Here is a 24,267-nt window from a genome sequence, read left to right as displayed (position 1 = left end):
CCTTACAACCGAATAAATTTGCCATGGCCGCAACCTCCATATGATCCACATTTACACCAAAAAGATTACTTTTGATATAATTGACTTTTAGACCCGACGCCAACTCAAAACACTTAAGGATCTTCATTAGATTATCAATATTATTCGCACTCCATGTACCGAAAAAAATCGTATCATCCGCGTATTGTAAATTCGATATTTGGATCTTATCTCGACCTATCTCCACACCATTATATAATTTCTTCCTTACCGCGGACTTAGTTAGTAAATTTAACCCCTCCGCCGCCAATATATAAAGAAAAGGTGAAAGGGGATCACCTTGCCTTACTCCTCTTTCAAGTTTGAACTCATTGGTGGGTGAGCCATTCACCAAAATAGATATCGAAGCCGACTTAAGACATGACATAATCCATTTCCTCCATTTCATCCCAAAACCCATGATCTCCATGATTTCCATCAAAAAATCCCAAGAAAGACAATCGAAGGCCTTTTCGAAATCGACTTTGAAAACAAGGCTTTTCAATCGTTTTTGTTTAAGGTACTCGAGTGTTTCATTAGCTATTAACGCACCGTCAATGATGTTTCTACCTTTAATGAAAGCCTTTTGCTCAAAACCAACAAGTTGAGGAATCACCTTTTTTAACCGGTTTGATAGTAGTTTAGCCACAACTTTGTAGAAACTTCCTATTAGACTTATAGGACGGTAGTCATTTAGGTTTAATGGGTCCGATTTTTTAGGGATAAGCGTGATGAAAGACGCATTACACCCATCCGAAATCTTCCCATTGAGCCAAAACGACTTAATTGCCTCGACAAGATCACCTTTAATAACGCTCCAGAATTTTTTGTAGAACCTTAGGTTGAAACCGTCCGGCCCGGGTGCTTTATTGCTCGCACAATCTTTTACCGCCCCCCATATTTCTTCCTCCGTGAATTGACTTTCTAGCTCGACCCGTTGACTTGCAGAAATAACAGAAGAGGCTGATAATGAGTGTGTTTCATTTTGCAGCCTATATCCGACTTCAGCTTCACCTACATGAAAGGGCCTGTGTGATTCGTTTTGTACATCTATTCCCACTGTTTCATTAAAATGCTCCGGCCCACCATCAGCCCATCCTATAAAGCTCAACCTACTGCTTCTGTTTTGACCAAAAAGATTTTTATAATGTTCGAAAACAGCAAGTTTGACCTCTGATGGATTTTCAGTCCACACGCCGTTAACGATTAAACCTCGAATGTTGCTTTTGTTGTATCTTCTACGGATGGACGAATGAAAAAACTTAGAGTTTTCATCCCCCTCCAAGACCCACCGTATTCTAGCTTTTTGCTTCAACATGCTTGCTTTGACTTTTTCTTTCTCGATCCATCGCCTCCTACAATCTAACCATAATTTCATTTCTGAATCATTTAATTGTTGACATTCAGCCTTCATTTCCCATTCCATGGCCTCCTCTTTAAGGTCATTTAATTCCTTGTCAAGACCCCCAAACGTGTTCGTACTCCATTTTTAAGCGCAAATTTGACGTTCTTAAGTCTATCCCGAAAGTTGCAGTCAAGCCTTCTTCCCTTTACTTCATCCTCCCAAGCCTCTTCAATAATTTTATCCATACCCTCTCGGTTAAACCATTCGTCAAAAACTTTAAACGGCTTGGGGCCATAGTCTATAACTTTATCTCGAAGTAGTAATGGAGAGTGATCCGAGAGAAATCTCTCTAAGGAGATAATGGAGAGGTCCTCCCAAAGTTGAATAAATGAGTCCGTCACAAAGAACCTATCGATCTTACTAAATTTTGACCCATCATCACTTACCCGCGTAAACTTCTTACCATTTAGAGGAATCTCAATCAAGTTATTTTTTTCTATAAACTCATTGAAACGATTCGCCCTGGCTTGAGAAAAGACACAATTTAATATATCTTCATCTTCCCTAACCTCGTTAAAATCCCCACACAACAACCACGCCCCCTCATAACTACTCACTAGACCGCCTAACGAATGTAAAAACACTTTTTTATCCGCATCGTTGTGTGGTCCATAAACATTTACAATGATTGACTCATTACCCGAATTTCTCCATATACCTCGAATTGCAAGAAAGTAATCACCCCCCATTGCGTTTGACACCTCAAAGGAGGTTGTGTCTGTAGTGACCCGAACTTTTCCATGTTTATATATATTAATTGAGATTGATATTTACATAATTAAATATTTCCAACATGTTAAGCAATCAAACTTTTTAAGACTTGATTAATTGAAATATGTTTCATATAGACAATTGACCACCCAAGTTGACCGGTGATTCACGAACGTTAAAACTTGTAAAAACTGTATGATGACATATATATGGATATATATATAGTTAACATGATACTATGATAAGTAAACATATCAATAAGTATATTAACAATGAACTACATATGTAAAAACAAGACTACTAACTTAATGATTTTTAAACGAGACATATATGTAACGATTATCGTTGTAAAGACATTTAATGTATATATATCATATTAAGGGATATTCATACATGATAATATCATGATAATATAATAATTTAAAATCTCATTTGATATTATAAACATTGGGTTAACAACATTTAACAAGATCGTTAACCTAAAGGTTTCAAAACAACACTTACATGTAACGACTAACGATGACTTAACGACTCAGTTAAAATGTATATACATGTAGTGTTTTAATATGTATTTATACACTTTTGAAAGACTTCAATACACTTATCAAAATACTTCTACTTAACAAAAATGCTTACAATTACATCCTCGTTCAGTTTCATCAACAATTCTACTCGTATGCACCTGTATTCGTACTCGTACAATACACAGCTTTTAGATGTATGTACTATTGGTATATACACTCCAATGATCAGCTCTTAGCAGCCCATGTGAGTCACCTAACACATGTGGGAACCATCATTTGGCAACTAGCATGAAATATCTCATAAAATTACAAAAATATGAGTAATCATTCATGACTTATTTACATGAAAACAAAATTACATATCCTTTATATATAATCCATACACCAACGACCAAAAACACCTACAAACACTTTCATTCTTCAATTTTCTTCATCTAATTGATCTCTCTCAAGTTCTATCTTCAAGTTCTAAGTGTTCTTCATATATTCTACAAGTTCTAGTTACATAAAATCAAGAATACTTTCAAGTTTGCTAGCTCACTTCCAATCTTGTAAGGTGATCATCCAACCTCAAGAAATCTTTGTTTCTTACAGTAGGTTATCATTCTAATACAAGGTAATAATCATATTCAAACTTTGGTTCAATTTCTATAACTATAACAATCTTATTTCAAGTGATGATCTTACTTGAACTTGTTTTCGTGTCATGATTCTGCTTCAAGAACTTCGAGCCATCCAAGGATCCGTTGAAGCTAGATCCATTTTTCTATTTTTCCAGTAGGTTTATCCAAGGAACTTAAGGTAGTAATGATGTTCATAACATCATTCGATTCATACATATAAAGCTATCTTATTCGAAGGTTTAAACTTGTAATCACTATAACATAGTTTAGTTAATTCTAAACTTGTTCGCAAACAAAAGTTAATCCTTCTAACTTGACTTTTAAAATCAACTAAACACATGTTCTATATCTATATGATATGCTAACTTAATGATTTAAAACCTGGAAACACGAAAAACACCGTAAAACCGGATTTACGCCGTCGTAGTAACACCGCGGGCTGTTTTGGGTTAGTTAATTAAAAACTATGATAAACTTTGATTTAAAAGTTGTTATTCTGAGAAAATGATTTTTATTATGAACATGAAACTATATCCAAAAATTATGGTTAAACTCAAAGTGGAAGTATGTTTTCTAAAATGGTCATCTAGACGTCGTTCTTTCGACTGAAATGACTACCTTTACAAAAACGACTTGTAAGTTATTTTTCTGACTATAAACCTATACTTTTTATGTTTAGATTCATAAAATAGAGTTCAATATGAAACCATAGCAATTTGATTCACTCAAAACGGATTTAAAATGAAGAAGTTATGGGTAAAACAAGATTGGATAATTTTTCTCATTTTAGCTACGTGAAAATTGGTAACAAATCTATTCCAACCATAACTTAATCAACTTGTATTGTATATTATGTAATCTTGAGATACCATAGACACGTATACAATGTTTCGACCTATCATGTCGACACATCTATATATATTTCGGAACAACCATAGACACTCTATATGTGAATGTTGGAGTTAGCTATACAGGGTTGAGGTTGATTCCAAAATATATATAGTTTGAGTTGTGATCAATACTGAGATACGTATACACTGGGTCGTGGATTGATTCAAGATAATATTTATCGATTTATTTCTGTACATCTAACTGTGGACAACTAGTTGTAGGTTACTAACGAGGACAGCTGACTTAATAAACTTAAAACATCAAAATATATTAAAAGTGTTGTAAATATATTTTGAACATACTTTGATATATATGTATATATTGTTATAGGTTCGTGAATCAACCAGTGGCCAAGTCTTACTTCCCGACGAAGTAAAAATCTGTGAAAGTGAGTTATAGTCCCACTTTTAAAATCTAATATTTTTGGGATGAGAATACATGCTGGTTTTATAAATGATTTACAAAATAGACACAAGTACGTGAAACTACATTCTATGGTTGAATTATCGAAATCGAATATGCCCCTTTTTATTAAGTCTGGTTATCTAAGAATTAGGGAACAGACACCCTAATTGACGTGAATCCTAAAGATAGATCTATTGGGCCTAACAAACCCCATCCAAAGTACCGGATGCTTTAGTACTTCGAAATTTATATCATATCCGAAGGGTGTCCCGGAATGATGGGGATATTCTTATATATGCATCTTGTTAATGTCGGTTACCCGGTGTTCACCATATGAATGATTTTTATCTCTATGTATGGGATGTGTATTGAAATATGAAATCTTGTGGTCTATTATTATGATTTGATATATATAGGTTAAACCTATAACTCACCAACATTTTTGTTGACGTTTTAAGCATGCTTATTCTCAGGTGATTATTAAGAGCTTCCGCTGTCGCATACTTAAATAAGGACGAGATTTGGAGTCCATGCTTGTATGATATTGTGTAAAAACTGCATTCAAGAAACTTATTTTGTTGTAACATATTTGTATTGTAAACCATTATGTAATGGTCGTGTGTAAACAGGATATTTTAGATTATCATTATTTGATAATCTACGTAAAGCTTTTTAAACCTTTATTTATGAAATAAAGGTTATGGTTTGTTTTAAAAATGAATGCAGTCTTTGAAAAACGTCTCATATAGAGGTCAAAACCTCGCAACGAAATCAATTAATATGGAACGTTTTTAATCAATAAGAACGGGACATTTCAGTTGGTATCCGAGCGTTGGTCTTAGAGAACCAGAATTTTGCATTAGTGTGTCTTATCGAGTTTGTTAGGATGCATTAGTGAGTCTGGACTTCGACCGTGTTTACTTGAAAAATGATTGCTTAACAAATTTTGTTGGAAACTATATATTTTTAACATGTGAATATTATGTGATATATTAATCTCTTAACGCGTTTCATATTATGTGATAGATGTCTACCTCTAAAACAAGTCCCATTGACTCACCTAATAATAATGAAGAGTCAAATGTAAATTGGAATGATTCGTGGACTGATTCACAAGTTCTCGAAGAGGGACCGGAAGAAGAGTCGGAACCGGAAGAAGAATCGGAACCGGAAGAAGAATCAGAACCGGATGAAGAAATAGAACCGGTGGGGGAAATAATAAAACGGTTAAGTAAAAGAAAATCCTCAACCAACCGACCAAGGTTAATTATGGTCAATGGTGTTTCCGCCAAGGAAGCAAAATATTGGGAGGATTACCAATTCTCCGATGAATCGGATTATGACGAGAATTCCGATGATGTTATAGAAATTACCCCAACTGAATTTAAAAAGGCAAAAGAAAATAATAAGGGAAAGGGCATAAAAATAGAGAAACCTAATTCCAACCCCGATGAACTTTATATGTATCGTCAACCTCCGAAGTCCTTAAGTTGTAACAATGACCCGGGAACCTCTAAACCACCAGGTTTTTCTAAACCAATGTGGAAAATTACGGCTCGTATTAGGGGAACATCATATATCCCTAGAAACTTGACAAAACGAACCAAAACCGAAGAAGAAGAAACAAGCGAGTCGGAATAAGATAGTTGTATTCGTGTGGTGTAATATATGTAATATAGTGTGCTTATGCTTTATGGTATATGTAAAAATTGCTTGTATTAATAAGTATTTTTTTTTATGAATCTAACTCTTGTCTATTTTACAGTATAAAAACACAAAATGGATAGACAACCCAATATTTTAAGAGACCTACCCGGAGACATGATTGATGAAATCTTGTCTAGAGTCGGTCAGAATTCTTCGGCACAACTATTTAAGGCGAGATCAGTTTGTAAGACATTCGAAGAACGTTCCAAGAATGCCTTGATTTATAAAAGGCTTTCGTTCGAAAGATGGGGGATATCACATTGGGAAATCCATAAGTTATGATGTGTTTACTTTGACGCATATATTGCGGGGAACCCAAATGCTATTTTACGCAATGGGTTAAGAAATTATTTTGACTCAATATATCCGAATATTGGACTTCGTGATTTAGAAAAAGCGGCTAACATGCAACATAAAGAAGCATGTTATGCTTACGGATTAGTAATGTTCGCTTCTCACCAAAGTGAGAACAAGAACATCGGGCTACAACTATTAAACAAAAACTTTCCCACAAGTGACGGAGTCGGTAATTGGGGTAAGAAATGAGGTTTTTAGATTGTTACGGGACTGTTGGACATTACGTAACCCTCGTCCCTTTGACGACGTTACAACACGCTGTCTTATCAACGGCCATAACGGTTATGTTCCACAAGACCAAGGATGGGAAGTAATCCTAGTAAAACCAGAATGCATGACTTGTTTCTGGACGTATGAATTACGTGTCTTTATTGCCTTTGCTGAACGACTTGTGTACTAGCTAGAATTATCTTCACAACCATCTTGTATCAAATTTATTGTGTGCTATATTTCATGCTATATGTAAAATAAGCGGTATTGTAAGTTTGTAAAATATTGTGTAAAAGTTTGAACGCGAAATATTATTATAATCAGTTTTTCATATAGAATTGTAGTAGTTGAATTGTATATTAGCTACTAAGTATGAACTTAACGGGTAGGTACTACCCGAATTTAAACTTATAAAACGCTAATATGAAGAAAAAGCTTTTATAAATGAGTTCATATTATGCTACGAAATACTATTAACTACTCTTAATATTCTGTATGATTAACTTGTTCCATTTGACTATTTTGAAGGAAATGGCACCGACTACTCGACACACCGTGAATATGAATGAAGAGGAATTCCGTACTTTTCTAGCTTCAAACATAGCCGCAGTACAGGCTGCGCTACATACCAACAATAACCTTGGATCTAGCAGTACAGGAAATCGTGTAGGATGCACCTACAAAGAATTCACTGCCTGCAAACCTTTGGAATTTGATGGAACCGAAGGATCGATCGGATTGAAACGGTGGACCGAGAAGGTCGAATCGGTGTTTGCCATAAGTAAGTGTACTGAAGAGGACAAAGTGAAGTACGCTACGCATACCTTCACAGGTTCTGCGTTAACATGGTGGAATACCTATCTAAAGCAAGTGGGACAAGACGATGCGTACGCACTACCGTGGTCAGCATTCAAGCACTTGATGAACGAGAAGTACCGTCCCAGAACCGAGGTCAATAAGCTCAAGACAGAACTTAGAGGGTTACGAACCCAAGGATTTGATATTACCACGTACGAAAGACGATTCACAGAATTGTGCCTATTGTGTCCGGGAGCATTCGAAGATGAGGAAGAGAAGATCGACGCGTTTGTGAAAGGATTACCGGAAAGAATCCAAGAAGATATAAGTTCACACGAGCCCGCCTCCATACAACAGGCATGTAGAATGGCTCACAAACTAGTAAACCAGATTGAAGAAATAATTAAAGAACAGACTGCTGAAGAGACCAATGTGAAGCAAGTCAAAAGAAAGTGGGAGGAAAACGGTGATAAGAATCACCAATACAACAACAACAACAATTACAACAATAATCGCAACAATTATCCCAGCAATCGCAACTACAACAAACAGCCCAACAACAACAACAACAACAGCAGCAACTACAACAATCATCCCAACAACAATAATAACCGCAACAACAACAACAATCAGAAGCAGCTATGCCAAAGGTGTGAAAAGTATCACTCGGGGTTCTGCACCAAATTTTGCAACAAGTGTAAAAGAAATGGTCATAGCGCGGCGAAGTGTGAGGTCTACGAACCAGGGGTTAATAGAACGAAAGGAACAAATGGTGTCGGAACGAGTAATGGCGGAGCAAGTAGTGTCGGGGCAAGTTATGCCAATGTAGTTTGTTATAAATGTGGAAAACTGGGCCACATTATTAGAAATTGCCCGAACCAGGAGAACACGAATGGACAGGGCCGCGGAAGAGTTTTCAATATTAATGCGGCAGAGGCACAGGAAGACCCGGAGCTTGTTACGGGTACGTTTCTTATTGACAATAAATCTGCTTACGTTTTATTTGATTCGGGTGCGGATAGAAGCTATATGAGTAGAGATTTTTGTGCTAAATTAAGTTGTCCATTGACGCCTTTGAATAGTAAATTTTTACTCGAATTAGCAAATTGTAAATTAATTTCAGCAGATAATATATGTCGGAATCGAGAAATTAAACTGGTTAGCGAAACATTTAAGATTGATTTGATACCAGTAGAGTTAGGGAGTTTTGATGTGATAATCGGTATGGACTGGTTGAAAGAAGTGAAAGCAGAGATCGTTTGTTACAAAAATACAATTCGCATTATACGAGAAAAAGGAAAACCCTTAATGGTGTATGGAGAAAAGGGCAACACGAAGCTACATCTTATTAGTAATTTGAAGGCACAAAAACTAATAAGAAAAGGTTGCTATGCTGTTCTAGCACACGTCGAGAAAGTACAAACTGAAGAAAAGAGCATCAATGATGTTCCCATTGCAAAAGAATTTCCCGATGTATTTCCGAAAGAATTACCGGGATTACCCCCACATCGATCCGTTGAATTTCAAATAGATCTTGTACCAGGAGCTGCACCAATAGCTCGTGCTCCTTACAGACTCGCACCCAGCGAGATGAAAGAACTGCAAAGCCAATTACAAGAACTTTTAGAGCGTGGTTTCATTCGACCAAGCACATCACCGTGGGGAGCTCCTGTTTTGTTTGTCAAGAAGAAAGATGGTACATTCAGGTTGTGTATCGACTACCGAGAGTTGAACAAACTTACCATCAAGAACCGCTACCCACTACCGAGAATCGACGACTTATTTGATCAACTACAAGGCTCGTCTGTTTATTCAAAGATTGACTTACGTTCCGGGTATCATCAAATGCGGGTGAAAGAAGATGATATTCCAAAGACTGCTTTTAGAACACGTTACGGTCATTACGAGTTTATGGTCATGCCGTTTGGTTTAACTAATGCACCAGCTGTGTTCATGGACCTTATGAACTGAGTGTGTGGACCATACCTTGACAAGTTTGTCATTGTTTTCATTGATGACATACTTATTTACTCAAAGAATGACCAAGAACACGGTGAACATTTGAGAAAGGTGTTAGAAGTATTGAGGAAGGAAGAATTGTACGTAAGTTTTCAAAGTGTGCATTTTAGTTGGAAGAAGTTCAATTCCTCGGTCACATAGTGAACAAAGAAGGTATTAAGGTGGATCCAGCAAAGATAGAAACTGTTGAAAAGTGGGAAACCCCGAAAACTCCGAAACACATACGCCAGTTTTTAGGATTAGCTGGTTACTACAGAAGGTTCATCCAAGATTTTTCCAGAATAGCAAAACCCTTGACTGTATTAACGCATAAAGGGAAGAAATTTGAATGGAATGATGAACAAGAGAAAGCGTTTCAGTTATTGAAGAAAAAGCTAACTACGGCACCTATATTGTCATTGCCCGAAGGGAATGATGATTTTGTGATTTATTGTGACGCATCAAAGCAAGGTCTCGGTTGTGTATTAATGCAATGAACGAAGGTGATTGCTTATGCGTCTAGAACATTGAAGATTCACGAACAAAATTATACGACGCATGATTTGGAATTAGGCGCGGTTGTTTTTGCATTAAAGACTTGGAGGCACTACTTATATGGGGTCAAAAGTATTATATATACCGACCACAAAAGTCTTCAACACATATTTAATCAGAAACAACTGAATATGAGGCAGCGTAGGTGGATTGAATTGTTGAATGATTACGACTTTGAGATTCGTTACCACCCGGGGAAGGCAAATGTGGTAGCCGATGCCTTGAGCAGGAAGGACAGAGAACCCATTCGAGTAAAATCTATGAATATAATGATTCATAATAACCTTACTACTCAAATAAAGGAGGCGCAACAAGGAGTTTTAAAAGAGGGAAATTTGAAGGATGAAATACCCAAAGGATCGGAGAAGCATCTTAATATTCGGGAAGATGGAACCCGGTATAGGGCTGAAAGGATTTGGGTACCAAAATTTGGAGATATGAGAGAAATGGTACTTAGAGAAGCTCATAAAACTAGATTCTCAATACATCCTGGAACGGGGAAGATGTACAAGGATCTCAAGAAACATTTTTGGTGGCCGGGTATGAAAGCCGATGTTGCTAAATATGTAGGAGAATGTTTGACGTGTTCTAAGGTCAAAGCTGAGCATCAGAAACCATCAGGTCTACTTCAACAACCCGAAATCCCGGAATGGAAATGGGAAAACATTACCATGGATTTCATCACTAAATTGCCAAGGACTGCAAGTGGTTTTGATACTATTTGGGTAAAAGTTGATCGTCTCACCAAATCAGCACACTTCCTGCCAATAAGAGAAGATGACAAAATGTAGAAGTTAGCACGACTGTATTTGAAGGAAGTCGTCTCCAGACATGGAATACCAATCTCTATTATCTCTGATAGGGATGGTAGATTTATTTCAAGATTATGGCAGACATTACAGCAAGCATTAGGAACTCGTCTAGACATGAGTACTGCCTATCATCCACAAACTGATGGGTAGAGCGAAAGGACGATACAAACGCTTGAAGACATGCTACGAGCATGTGTTATTGATTTCGGAAATAGTTGGGATCGACATCTACCGTTAGCAGAATTTTCCTACAACAACAGCTACCATTCAAGCATTGAGATGGCGCCGTTTGAAGCACTTTATGGTAGAAAGTGCAGGTCTCCGATTTTTTGGAGTGAAGTGGGGGATAGACAGATTACGGGTCCGGAGATTATACAAGAAACTACCGAGAAGATCATCCAAATTCAACAACGGTTGAAAACCGCCCAAAGTAGACAAAAGAGCTACGCTGACATTAAAAGAAAAGATATAGAATTTGAAATTGGAGAGATGGTCATGCTTAAAGTTTCACCTTGGAAAGGCGTTGTTCGATTTGGTAAACGAGGGAAATTAAATCCAAGGTATATTGGACCATTCAAGATTATTGATCGTGTCGGACCAGTAGCTTACCGACTTGAGTTACCTCAACAACTCGCGGCTGTACATAACACTTTCCACGTCTCGAATTTGAAGAAATGTTTTGCTAAAGAAGATCTCACTATTCCATTAGATGAAATCCAAATCAACGAAAAACTTCAATTCATCGAAGAACCCGTCGAAATATTGGATCGTGAGGTTAAAAGACTTAAGCAAAATAAGATACCAATTGTTAAGGTTCGATGGAATGCTCGTAGAGGACCCGAGTTCACCTGGGAGCGTGAAGATCAGATGAAGAATAAATACCCGCATCTATTTCCAAAAGATTCGTCAACACCTTCAACAGCTTAAAATTTCGGGACGAAATTTATTTAACGGGTAGGTACTGTAGTGACCCGAACTTTTCCATGTTTATATATATTAATTGAGATTGATATTTACATAATTAAATATTTCCAACATGTTAAGCAATCAAACTTGTTAAGACTTGATTAATTGAAATATGTTTCATATAGACAATTGACCACCCAAGTTGACCGGTGATTCACGAACGTTAAAACTTGTAAAAACTGTATGATGACATATATATGGATATATATATATATATAGTTAACATGATACTATGATAAGTAAACATATCATTAAGTATATTAACAATGAACTACATATGTAAAAACAAGACTACTAACTTAATGATTTTTAAACGAGACATATATGTAACGATTATCGTTGTAAAGACATTTAATGTATATATATCATATTAAGGGATATTCATACATGATAATATCATGATAATATAATAATTTAAAATCTCATTTGATATTATAAACATTGGGTTAACAACATTTAACAAGATCGTTAACCTAAAGGTTTCAAAACAACACTTACATGTAACGACTAACGATGACTTAACGACTCAGTTAAAATGTATATACATGTAGTGTTTTAATATGTATTTATACACTTTTGAAAGACTTCAATACACTTATCAAAATACTTCTACTTAACAAAAATGCTTACAATTACATCCTCGTTCAGTTTCATCAACAATTCTACTCGTATGCACCCGTATTCGTACTCGTACAATACACAGCTTTTAGATGTATGTACTATTGGTATATACACTCCAATAATCAGCTCTTAGCAGCCCATGTGAGTCACCTAACACATGTGGGAACCATCATTTGGCAACTAGCATGAAATATCTCATAAAATTACAAAAATATGAGTAATCATTCATGACTTATTTACATGAAAACAAAATTACATATCCTTTACATCTAATCCATACACCAACGACCAAAAACACCTACAAACACTTTCATTCTTCAATTTTCTTCATCTAATTGATCTCTCTCAAGTTCTATCTTCAAGTTCTAAGTGTTCTTCATATATTCTACAAGTTCTAGTTACATAAAATCAAGAATACTTTCAAGTTTGCTAGCTCACTTCCAATCTTGTAAGGTGATCATCCAACCTCAAGAAATCTTTGTTTCTTACAGTAGGTTATCATTCTAATACAAGGTAATAATCATATTCAAACTTTGGTTCAATTTCTATAACTATAACAATCTTATTTCAAGTGATGATCTTACTTGAACTTGTTTTCGTGTCATGATTCTGCTTCAAGAACTTCGAGCCATCCAAGGATCCGTTGAAGCTAGATCCATTTTTCTATTTTCCAGTAGGTTTATCCAAGGAACTTAAGGTAGTAATGATGTTCATAACATAATTCGATTCATACATATAAAGCTATCTTATTACAAGGTTTAAACTTGTAATCACTATAACATAGTTTAGTTAATTCTAAACTTGTTCGCAAACAAAAGTTAATCCTTCTAACTTGACTTTTAAAATCAACTAAACACATGTTCTATATCTATATGATATGCTAACTTAATGATTTAAAACCTGGAAACACGAAAAACACCGTAAAACCGGATTTACGCCGTCGTAGTAACACCGCGGGCTGTTTTGGGTTAGTTAATTAAAAACTATGATAAACTTTGATTTAAAAGTTGTTATTCTGAGAAAATGATTTTTATTATGAACATGAAACTATATCCAAAAATTATGGTTAAACTCAAAGTGGAAGTATGTTTTCTAAAATGGTCATCTAGACGTCGTTCTTTCGACTGAAATGACTACCTTTACAAAAACAACTTGTAAGTTATTTTTCTGACTATAAACCTATACTTTTTCTGTTTAGATTCATAAAATAGAGTTCAATATGAAACCATAGCAATTTGATTCACTCAAAACGGATTTAAAATGAAGAAGTTATGGGTAAAACAAGATTGGATAATTTTTCTCATTTTAGCTACGTGAAAATTGGTAACAAATCTATTCCAACCATAACTTAATCAACTTGTATTGTATATTATGTAATCTTGAGATACCATAGACATGTATACAATGTTTCGACCTATCATGTCGACACATCTATATATATTTCGGAACAACCATTGACACTCTATATGTGAATGTTGGAGTTAGCTATACAGGGTTGAGGTTGATTCCAAAATATATATAGTTTGAGTTGTGATCAATACTGAGATACGTATACACTGGGTCGTGGATTGATTCAAGATAATATTTATCGATTTATTTCTGTACATCTAACTGTGGACAACTAGTTGTAGGTTACTAACGAGGACAGCTGACTTAATAAACCTAAAACATCAAAATATATTAAAAGTGTTGTAAATATATTTTGAACATACTTTGATATATATGTATATATTGTTATAGGTTCGTGAATCAACCAGTGGCCAAGTCTTACTTCCCGACGAAGTAAAAATCTGTGAAAGTGAGTTATAGTCCCACTTTTAAAATCTAATATTTTTGGGATGAGAATACATGCAGGTTTTATAAATGATTTACAAAATAGACACAAGTACGTGAAACTACATTCTATGGTTGAATTATCGAAATCGAATATGCCCCTTTTTATTAAGTCTGGTAATCTAAGAATTAGGGAACAGACACCCTAATTGACGCGAATCCTAAAGATAGATCTATTGGGCCTAACAAACCCCATCCAAAGTACCGGATGCTTTAGTACTTCGAAATTTATATCATATCCGAAGGGTGTCCCGGAATGATGGGGATATTCTTATATATGCATCTTGTTAATGTCGGTTACCAGGTGTTCACCATATGAATGATTTTTATCTCTATGTATGGGATGTGTATTGAAATATGAAATCTTGTGGTCTATTATTATTATTTGATATATATAGGTTAAACCGATAACTCACCAACATTTTTGTTGACGTTTTAAGCATGTTTATTCTCAGGTGATTATTAAGAGCTTCCGCTGTCGCATACTTAAATAAGGACGAGTTTTGGATTCCATGCTTGTATGATATTGTGTAAAAACTGCATTCAAGAAACTTATTTTGTTGTAACATATTTGTATTGTAAACCATTATGTAATGGTCGTGTGTAAACAGGATATTTTAGATTATCATTATTTGATAATCTACGTAAAGCTTTTTAAACCTTTATTTATGAAATAAAGGTTATGGTTTGTTTTAAAAATGAATGCAGTCTTTGAAAAACGTCTCATATAGAGGTCAAAACCTCGCAACGAAATTAATTAATATGGAAAGTTTTTAATCAATAAGAACGGGACATTTCAGTGTCCCATATCAAAAGCATACCACCCGCACTCCCGATAGCTTCTTTTTGCACAAAACCAAATTCACTATTACCCCACTGAGCTTCCACCCACCCATCATTTAACGACCTACACTTAGTTTCTTGAAACGCAGCGATACTAGGTCTTTCTTTCACACAAATACCCTTTACCCAACCGAATTTTCCCTCAGCCGCAAACCCACGAATATTAAGAGATAGAACCTTCATTAAAAAATAATACAGAAACGAAAGGAATGAAAAGGAAAGCTTACTGAGGATTGGGGTTGGACCACCTCAATCCGAGTTGTTCCCCAAATTCCCTGATCTCATCTTCGTTATTTTTCAATCCCAAATTTGAGCTGCATTGATTGTTCGACATATCACCCTTCCTCTTACTTTTCTTGCCTTTCAATTTTGGTTTTGGATCGCATAATTTGCATCTGACCTTTGATGATGATTCACCCTTCACCTTTTCTCTCGCCATTTTTTTGAATCTCATAAGTCTAGAACCAGCCGTCCATTTGGAGCATGCCTTCCAATAACAATTATTACAGAAGGAAACCTCTTTCGATTTGGTGCTGTATTTCGAATTGAAGCTGCGATACGATTCATTACCGTCCTCTGTACACTATTCTGAAAATCGATCTTTATTATTACATATTTAGATTGTATTATTATCGGAAAAATTGTTCCATTACTCTAAAAAATTCATGTCAAGGATCTTTATTATTACATTGTATTATTATCGAAAAACTCCTCTGACGCGAATAAATACACTAATAATTATTCTAAAATAAATACATGATAAGCTTTAGTCATAAAAATCAATGGAATGATAAATCAATGAGTCCTGATGTCACAACGCGATTAGGAGTAAGAATGATTTGGGCTAACTACACAGTTAATGCACTAATTCTTACACTAAGATGTCACTATATTTTTACTTGTGAAAGCCCCTTTCCCAAATAATATCTGTATTTTACTTGTAGCATAAAAGCACCATATATCACAAGCTAGCTTAAATTAAATACGAAAGTTTGTTATTGTTGCATAAAATCTCTTAATTATTTTATTATTGTCGTAATAAAATAAGAAAAATAAAGAAGAACCCTAACCTTGATATGATGTTCATGTCGTCTAGAGGCATAAAACTCCAGAAAATATATTACTCCGTATTATTTAAGAAATTGAATAATGAATTCACCTAGAGGTGTAAATACATACCTAACTTTAAACTCCTAAAACATCTCAACTTTATTATAAAGATATACTATTAATCTAATAAATACTCCGTAGTCCGTAATATATATGAAGTAACCTTGCTGCTCCAGTCAGGCCCATCAATCAGCCCAATTCCACATTACACGTCTTTTATAAAAGAAATACAGCAGTATTGTACATAAGTAAACTGTACCTAGCACTAGCAGTGATATAACTGTCGCCTATGTTTAACAAATGCTATATATGTTTGCTGTCGGTTTCGCTCAGCGCGCCATCGACCTCGTTCTCTAACAAGAATTCAAGTTAGTGTAAAGCGAAGATTCAATTTAATGGTCACATATTAGTTTCTCCTCATTTGACTTCAAAATAGAATGCATATTTAAGAAAGAAACAAGAACCATCACCATCATAAAATATTCAATTCAACTACATAAATTCAGCAACATTTAAAAAAAAAAAATGTCATGACCCAAAAAATTTCGACTAATTTTAAACCAAACTCTCTATACGATTTAATATTTTTGATACGATAAGAAAAGTCTGTTAGGTTGAGTCTAAAAATTTTTGAACTGTTTCATATATTCATTTAACCTTTGACTATTCCCGACGATTCACGAACGATTGTTGTAACTAGATATATATTTATATAAGTTTATGTAATAAATTAAAATAATAAAATACAATTTAAACAATTGAGTTAATTATGTAAAATGTTACACAAGATAAAAAGTTGTTATTAAAAATAAAGCTACATATATAAATATATATAATTTCTATGTATAATTATTATATATATAATGTATAAATAATAAAAATTTAATAAAAAGTTATTATTATGATTATTAAATATTACATAAGTAATATTATATATATATATATATATATATATATATATATATATATATATATATATATATATATATATATATATATATATATATATATATATATATATATATATATATAATTGTTATAATTACTTTCATTATTATTAAAATAAATATCAATATTAATAAAATTATTATACAAATATGAAATTTGTTATGAAGAAACTATTATAGTATTATTATTATTAATACTAATATAAATATATATATAATCGATAGATATGAATTTTATATATATAATTGTTATAGTATTGTTACTACTAATATGATTATTATCATCAGTATTATTATTATATCAGTATTATTAAAATTATTATTTGTATTTTTATTTGAAATATATAATCTATTATATTTAGTAATGATATTAGTAATATTATTTTATTATTTCTATTATTATTATTATTATTATTATTATTATTATTATTATTATTATTATTATTATTATTATTAATATTAGTATTCTTATTAATATAAATGTTAATAATATTATTATCATTAATACATTGATAATTATTAATATTAATTAGATTTAAATTATATATAACTACATATATATATATATATATATACATATATATATAATACAGATTTATATATAAACAGATATATAAAAACATATATATACATATATACTGCTATATATATAAATACGTATAAAGTAATCAATATTATATATTATATACGGATACATACTATATACCGTTATATAAAAATCAAATACAGATTTACATCCTTTTTTAACTGTAATTGATTTGTACTTTTGAAATCTGATTATTGAAATTAATCCACAAATTGGTACGATTCAGTTAGCAATCCCCTTCAACTTTTTATTTATTTATTTTTTTTTTGTACCTGATGAAGAATCTGTCGACTTTCAATTCCTATATAATCCCATCAAATTCTAGTTGTAAATGAAACCAAATTGACTCACATTAGCAATCATCAATCCCAAAAACCTTTAACAACTTTTATCTAGTCAAATTTAATCAGAAAAATATGAAACCAGACGGATACCCTGTTCTTAGTTCCATTTTTCAAACAGTTCGATTTCTTAACGAATTTCAAAATGTATTAACGCAACCTTGTTAAGAATCTTTTACTCAAACTATCTGGAAAATCTCAGGTTCCAATTCTTTATATCGAGTTCCAATTTTGAAGTCAAAGTTCTGTTTTCAAAAGTCAACAGATTTGTTTATGGTAAAATTCGATTTCCTGTTGATTATTCAGGTTCAATTGATGATGTAAAAAGTTTATATGATTAATTTAGAACCTTTTTCGTGTAGGAGTCGTGATCTAAAACGCTTTTAAAATCGAGTTTGATGTTTGAGTTCTTGAGAAACATAAACGAGCTGTACAGCTCCTTTTATTTTATTTTATTTTTGTTTTAATTAATTTAATCATTCACTAATGATTTCTGTTTTGTTTTCAAATCCTAAATTAAAGAATATATTAGCCTACTAGTATGGTTTGATTTCTGGTCGATTTAATGTATGAAGAAGATGATTACTGGGAGAAAATGGTTAAATATAAACGGGTTATAAAATAAAACAGAAAAGCAGATTGGTTCAGATGGTTAGGGTGTTTGTGATTAAGCGATTGGTCGCGAGATCGAGTCTGAGCTGGGACGTTTTCTTTTTAGAAATTTGATTGTCATAAGGTAGTTTATTTATTTATTTATTATTATTATTATTATTATTATTATTATTATTATTATTATTATTATTATTATTATTATTATTATTATTATTATTATTATTATTATTATTATTATTATGTTAATTATTGTATTCACTAAAATTAATATTATGAATGTTATTATCATTATTATAATATGTAATATCAATTAAAACTTATTAGTATTATCATTAAAAATATTATTATTATCAGTATTATTATTATTGTTATTATCACTAGTATTACTAATATTATAATTATTATCATTGTTATTATTACTAATATATGTATTATTATTATTATTATTATTAATGACATAAGTATTATTATTAATATTATCACCATTATTATTAATATGATTATTAGTATTGTTATTATTAAACTTATTATTATTATTATCATTATTATCATTTGTAGTAAAATGGTAATTTTTTTTATAGTTGATATTATTATCAATACTATTAGTATTATTATTATCAACACAACTTATATATAAACATTATTTTATCATCATTATTATTAAAAGTGTTATTATTATAATGATTATTAAGATTATCTTTTTTATTAAAATTTACATTTTTATTCTTATTATTATTATTACTTTATTAATATTATTATTATCACTATCATTATTACTACAAATAAAGTGACAAATATTATTATCCAAAATTATTATTTTCAACATCAATATTAAATCTAATTATTTATTATCACTATTTTGGTATTATCATTAATTTAACAAATAAATGATATTTGTATATAAGTATATTTAAAATGCACAACTTAACTATATTAATGTTTATATATATGAAATGAAAATATGTAAATAATAATAAAACTTATAAAATATTAAATATATAAATTACATCATTAATAATAATATATAAATTTGTTCGATTACGATTATATATTTTAATATATATGAATAATCTAGGGTCGTGAATCCAAGGCCAACCCTGCATTCTTCAGTTTCGTCATATGTATTTTTACTACAAAATACAGTATCGTGAGTTCATTTAATTCCCTTTTACTCTTTATATTTTTGGGACTGAGAATACATGCGCTGTTTTTACAACTGTTTTTTATTAAATGCCTTTGAAATCTATATTTTTGGACTGAGAATACAAGAGATGCTTTTATAAATGTTTTGAAATGTCCCGTTCATATTGATTATAAATGTTCCATAATAATTGTGATGACCCGGGAATTTTCAACCAAATTTAAACTTAATCTTATTATGATTTCGACACGATAAGCAAAGTTTGTAAAGTTGAAGTCTCAAAAACTGTGAACTGTGTTTATGTATTCATTTGGCCTTTGACTATTTTCGACGATTCACGAACTATTGTTTGTAAATTAAAATGTATATATATTTATATAAATAAAAGTATAATATATATAGTATTGTGCATAAATAAAAATACACTTTAATTTAATGAATATATATATATATATATATATATATATATATATATATATATATATATATATATATATATATATATATATATATATATATATATATATATATAAACATGTATATGTTATTATTACGAGGCTATATGTTTATGTATATAATTTCCTATTAATAACTGGTATTATATTCTATAAATTATATAAATATTCTATATCTAAATGTTGTCATAGGATATATAACGTACTTATTAATTATTAGATAGTTAATAAGATATAAATTTTACATATTAAATCTAATTACAAGTTAAAATATAAAAGTTATACTAATAACCTTACCTTCATTATAAATGTTAATATTAATAATCTTATTGTTAATATTATTATAGAAAAGTATAAGTTATTATGTTATCATTAATATCATTATAACTAATATTACTTTAGTATCATTAATAAGATTATCATGATCAAATTAAGTTATCATTATTGTTAATATTATCATAGTATTATCTTTATCAATAATATTATTATTATTAACCATATTATCATATGTATTATTAATCACTAGTATTATTATGATAATTATTATCAGTAATGTTAACAAGAATAATTATTATTAAGATATTTAATATTTAATATTTAATAAAATTTAAAAAAAGAGAGAGAGACAGATACAAACACTGGACATGACCTCTTTTAACCTCATTCTATATTTTTTTTCTTCTTCTTCATCTATTTCACTCATGATCTTCTCTGTCCATACTAGGCTCGATTATTTTTTTTTCTTCTTTCTTCGACATCAATCATTCATCATCATAATCAATTACATACAGCTCCTTGGATTTGATTCAGGCAATGAAGCATTTTTTTTATTTTTTTATTTTTCTGCTCGCATTAAGTTTTTTTGCTCTTAATTTAAAAACGAGTCATTTTCAAAAATCTATAATTGCAGTTTGGTTAGAAATCTTGTGTTTAATCTATCTACAAAGTCTCAGTTCTCAATTCTTAATAGCAATTACGAATTTGTGAGTCAAAATTTAAAAACTAAAAGTCAACAGATTTGATCTTGGTTAAATTCGAGTTCAATTCAATGTTATGGATTCAATTGAGGTTACAGTAAGCTTATAGGTTCGATTTGAAACCATTTTCTTGTAGAACCCTTTGTCTAAACTTTCAAAAAAAATGAAAATCATATTTTTTTTTTATAAAAAAAACAGCGACAGCAGCGAGCTGCTGTTTTCCTTTTTTTTTTCGTTTTTATTTTTATTTTTATGATTCAAATTACACTATATGATGTTATTAATATTTACATGTATTAATTAAAACCATAAAAATTCGATATTGTGGGTATTGGAACACTTTCCTGGTCGACTAGATTAACAAAGAAGAAGAACAAGGGGAATAGAAATATAATCTGGTTAAGTACTGTTGGGTTTGATATATATTCAGGAAAATAGAATCGGATGAGTGGTAAAGCTATTTGTGTGTGTTCGAGTGGTCACGGGTTCGAGCCCGGGGGATGGCAATTTCTTTTCTTTTTAGTGAGCTATTTCACTAAGGTAGTCAATTTACTTATTATATTTATTTTTATTATTATTATTATTAGTACCTACCCGTTAAAGAAATTTCGTCCCGAAATTTGAGTGAGGTCGTCATAGCTAACAATAAATATGTTTTCCTGACGAATATGAGCTGATAAATAGAGTTTTATCATTATTGAATAATACAAATAAAATAATTCGATTCTTCGAAGAGCACAAATGAAGCTATCACAAAAGAGTGAAATGAATAAATGAAGTTTGTTTAAAATATTTTGACGTTGCCTTGGTTGAATTCCGGAATTCAAGGGATTTAAAAGAAAATCTTGAAAATTTATAAGATCTGATTCTTCGGCGTATAAAGAAATTAAGATCTCTCTAATTAAATACGGTAATCTGCTTTGATTTCTCTGTCTGATATTTCCATTATAAATTAAACCCTTCCGTCCCATTATTCTTACCATTCCTATACTTTCCTTCTTGTTTCATACATCCAAAAGATTCTGAAAATGCTTAATCCAGTTCTGATCTTTGTCCTCATCCTTACTATCACAACAATCATTCTTCTTTTCCAACTTTCACCAGAGGAATCTGCTTATTTCTACTTTACCCTTGGAGTTATAGTACTATTAATCCTCCCGTGTCTTTATGTTACTATAAACATTGATATACACAGTTTGTAAATTCTGTGATGTTATCGGGCTTTATATCTTCCCTTATATTTCGAAGTCCTTGCTTCTGTTTTCTATAATTATTGTCATCCCCAGTTAACGCTCCCCCCTATTTGCTGCGATTTATACTCCAATTTCTATTTCGGAGTTTTGTCCCTTCGTTTCTTCTTCTGGCGATTTGGCGTCTCTTGTATTGGTCCAGAATTCGCAGATATAAGTTTCAGAATGAACATTATTAATGTTCTAAATAAGAAGGAACGTAATAGTACGATTTGATTTGTCAAATTACCAGATTCACTGAGAATAGAACTATCAAGAATATACTTTCTTGATATGTTCAAAAGTCAAGCTGAATGACAGAGTTATGTAACATGGCACATGATGACGTTATGATCTGTGAATCATCACGTCCCTTTAGAAACTCAGCATGACTTACTGTAATATAATCACGTTGATCAAGTGTCATTATATTATACTAACTCATGCATCAGTTCCCAACATTACTTCAATAACATTCATATTTTAAGCTCGAAAGTTTACAGAATATAGAAACTAACAGTTTCTATATGATGTAACACTGATATCATGATGCGATTAATGATTTCAGATAAGAATAGTTATGAAAATATCTTCAGAAATATGTAGGATATTTATAATGAAAGATACGATAATATCTTTGAATATCTAAGATCAGACAATGATGGAGACTATTGTCTGCAAGGGTTTAGAGTAACGAGCAAGATATTCGCTAAAGATTTCAGCAGACATTGAATCATTTAGATTCTTTGAAGTCAAACTTATTCTTTGTGATTTGTCCACGGCTTTCTTCATAGTTTCGCGTAATCTGCTTTTCGGTACTAATTTTTCTCTTGAATGTTTCCAATATAATGATACCCAGGAAGCATGAAGAGGCATATAATTTCGGACGAGAATATTTTTGAAAATATCCTCAGAAATATCGAAGATATTGATGATGATATTTTGGAATTTCTAAGTTCGATGGTTGATGGAGAAAGATTTTTTGCAAGATTTTAACATGAGTACAGAGAAAGATATTCGTTGAAGGTTTCATCGGATCCAGAATTACCTGGATTCTATGAATTTAGGGTATGTTACTTGTATTTCTCCTTGGTTTCCTTTATGGTTAACTCTATCCGTTTTCCAGTTCCAACGTTTCTGAGCTTTTCCAACATATTATTCTTTATCATCAAACTTCCGACAACTAAGGTCGTTTACGGTTGCCTACAGTTTCTGCTGCTTCATTCAGCTTTTTCAACATTCAGAGTATCGATTCGTAAACTGGGTGCCTTTTCAAAATTTCAGAATTGAAGGTCGTAATTCTAGGAGATAATTGTTATATGTATACATATAACTGTTGATGTAGAAATGCTACGAGATTCGAAATACTGATTGCTGATTCCCGGTAATTGGTATGGCAATTATTGTTACAGGGTATAGATGTATACATGATGGGGTTTCAATGAATATAATGATTTTTCGGAAAGTCCAAATTCATTGAAGTTGCTGGTAAGTTTACTGCTAATGTGGGGAATATAAACGGTTCCCCGGTAACGATGACGACAGACAAACTTATATATCGAGGTTATAATAAGGCTAATTCGAATGGAAGT

The 24,267-nt window shown here is 31.8% G+C and overlaps 1 protein-coding gene across 1 annotated transcript; it reads right to left on the bottom strand.

Annotated features, from left to right (window-relative positions):
* Window positions 1-1,464: 1,464 nt before the first annotated feature.
* LOC139900585 (uncharacterized) lies at window positions 1,465-15,716 on the bottom strand. Its single transcript, XM_071883350.1, has 3 exons — window positions 15,678-15,716; window positions 15,256-15,454; window positions 1,465-2,156 (listed from the first exon to the last, which is right to left on the bottom strand). The coding sequence occupies exons 1-3, from the start codon at window positions 15,714-15,716 to the stop codon at window positions 1,465-1,467; spliced, it is 930 nt and encodes a 309-aa protein (XP_071739451.1).
* Between the last annotated feature and the right edge of the window lie 8,551 nt (window positions 15,717-24,267).

This window comes from Rutidosis leptorrhynchoides, chromosome 3 (assembly GCF_046630445.1).
Source record: "Rutidosis leptorrhynchoides isolate AG116_Rl617_1_P2 chromosome 3, CSIRO_AGI_Rlap_v1, whole genome shotgun sequence".
Lineage (NCBI taxonomy): Eukaryota > Viridiplantae > Streptophyta > Magnoliopsida > Asterales > Asteraceae > Rutidosis > Rutidosis leptorrhynchoides.
The sequence above is the reverse complement of the archived record's forward strand: the minus strand, read 5'-3'. Positions and strand labels throughout refer to the sequence as shown.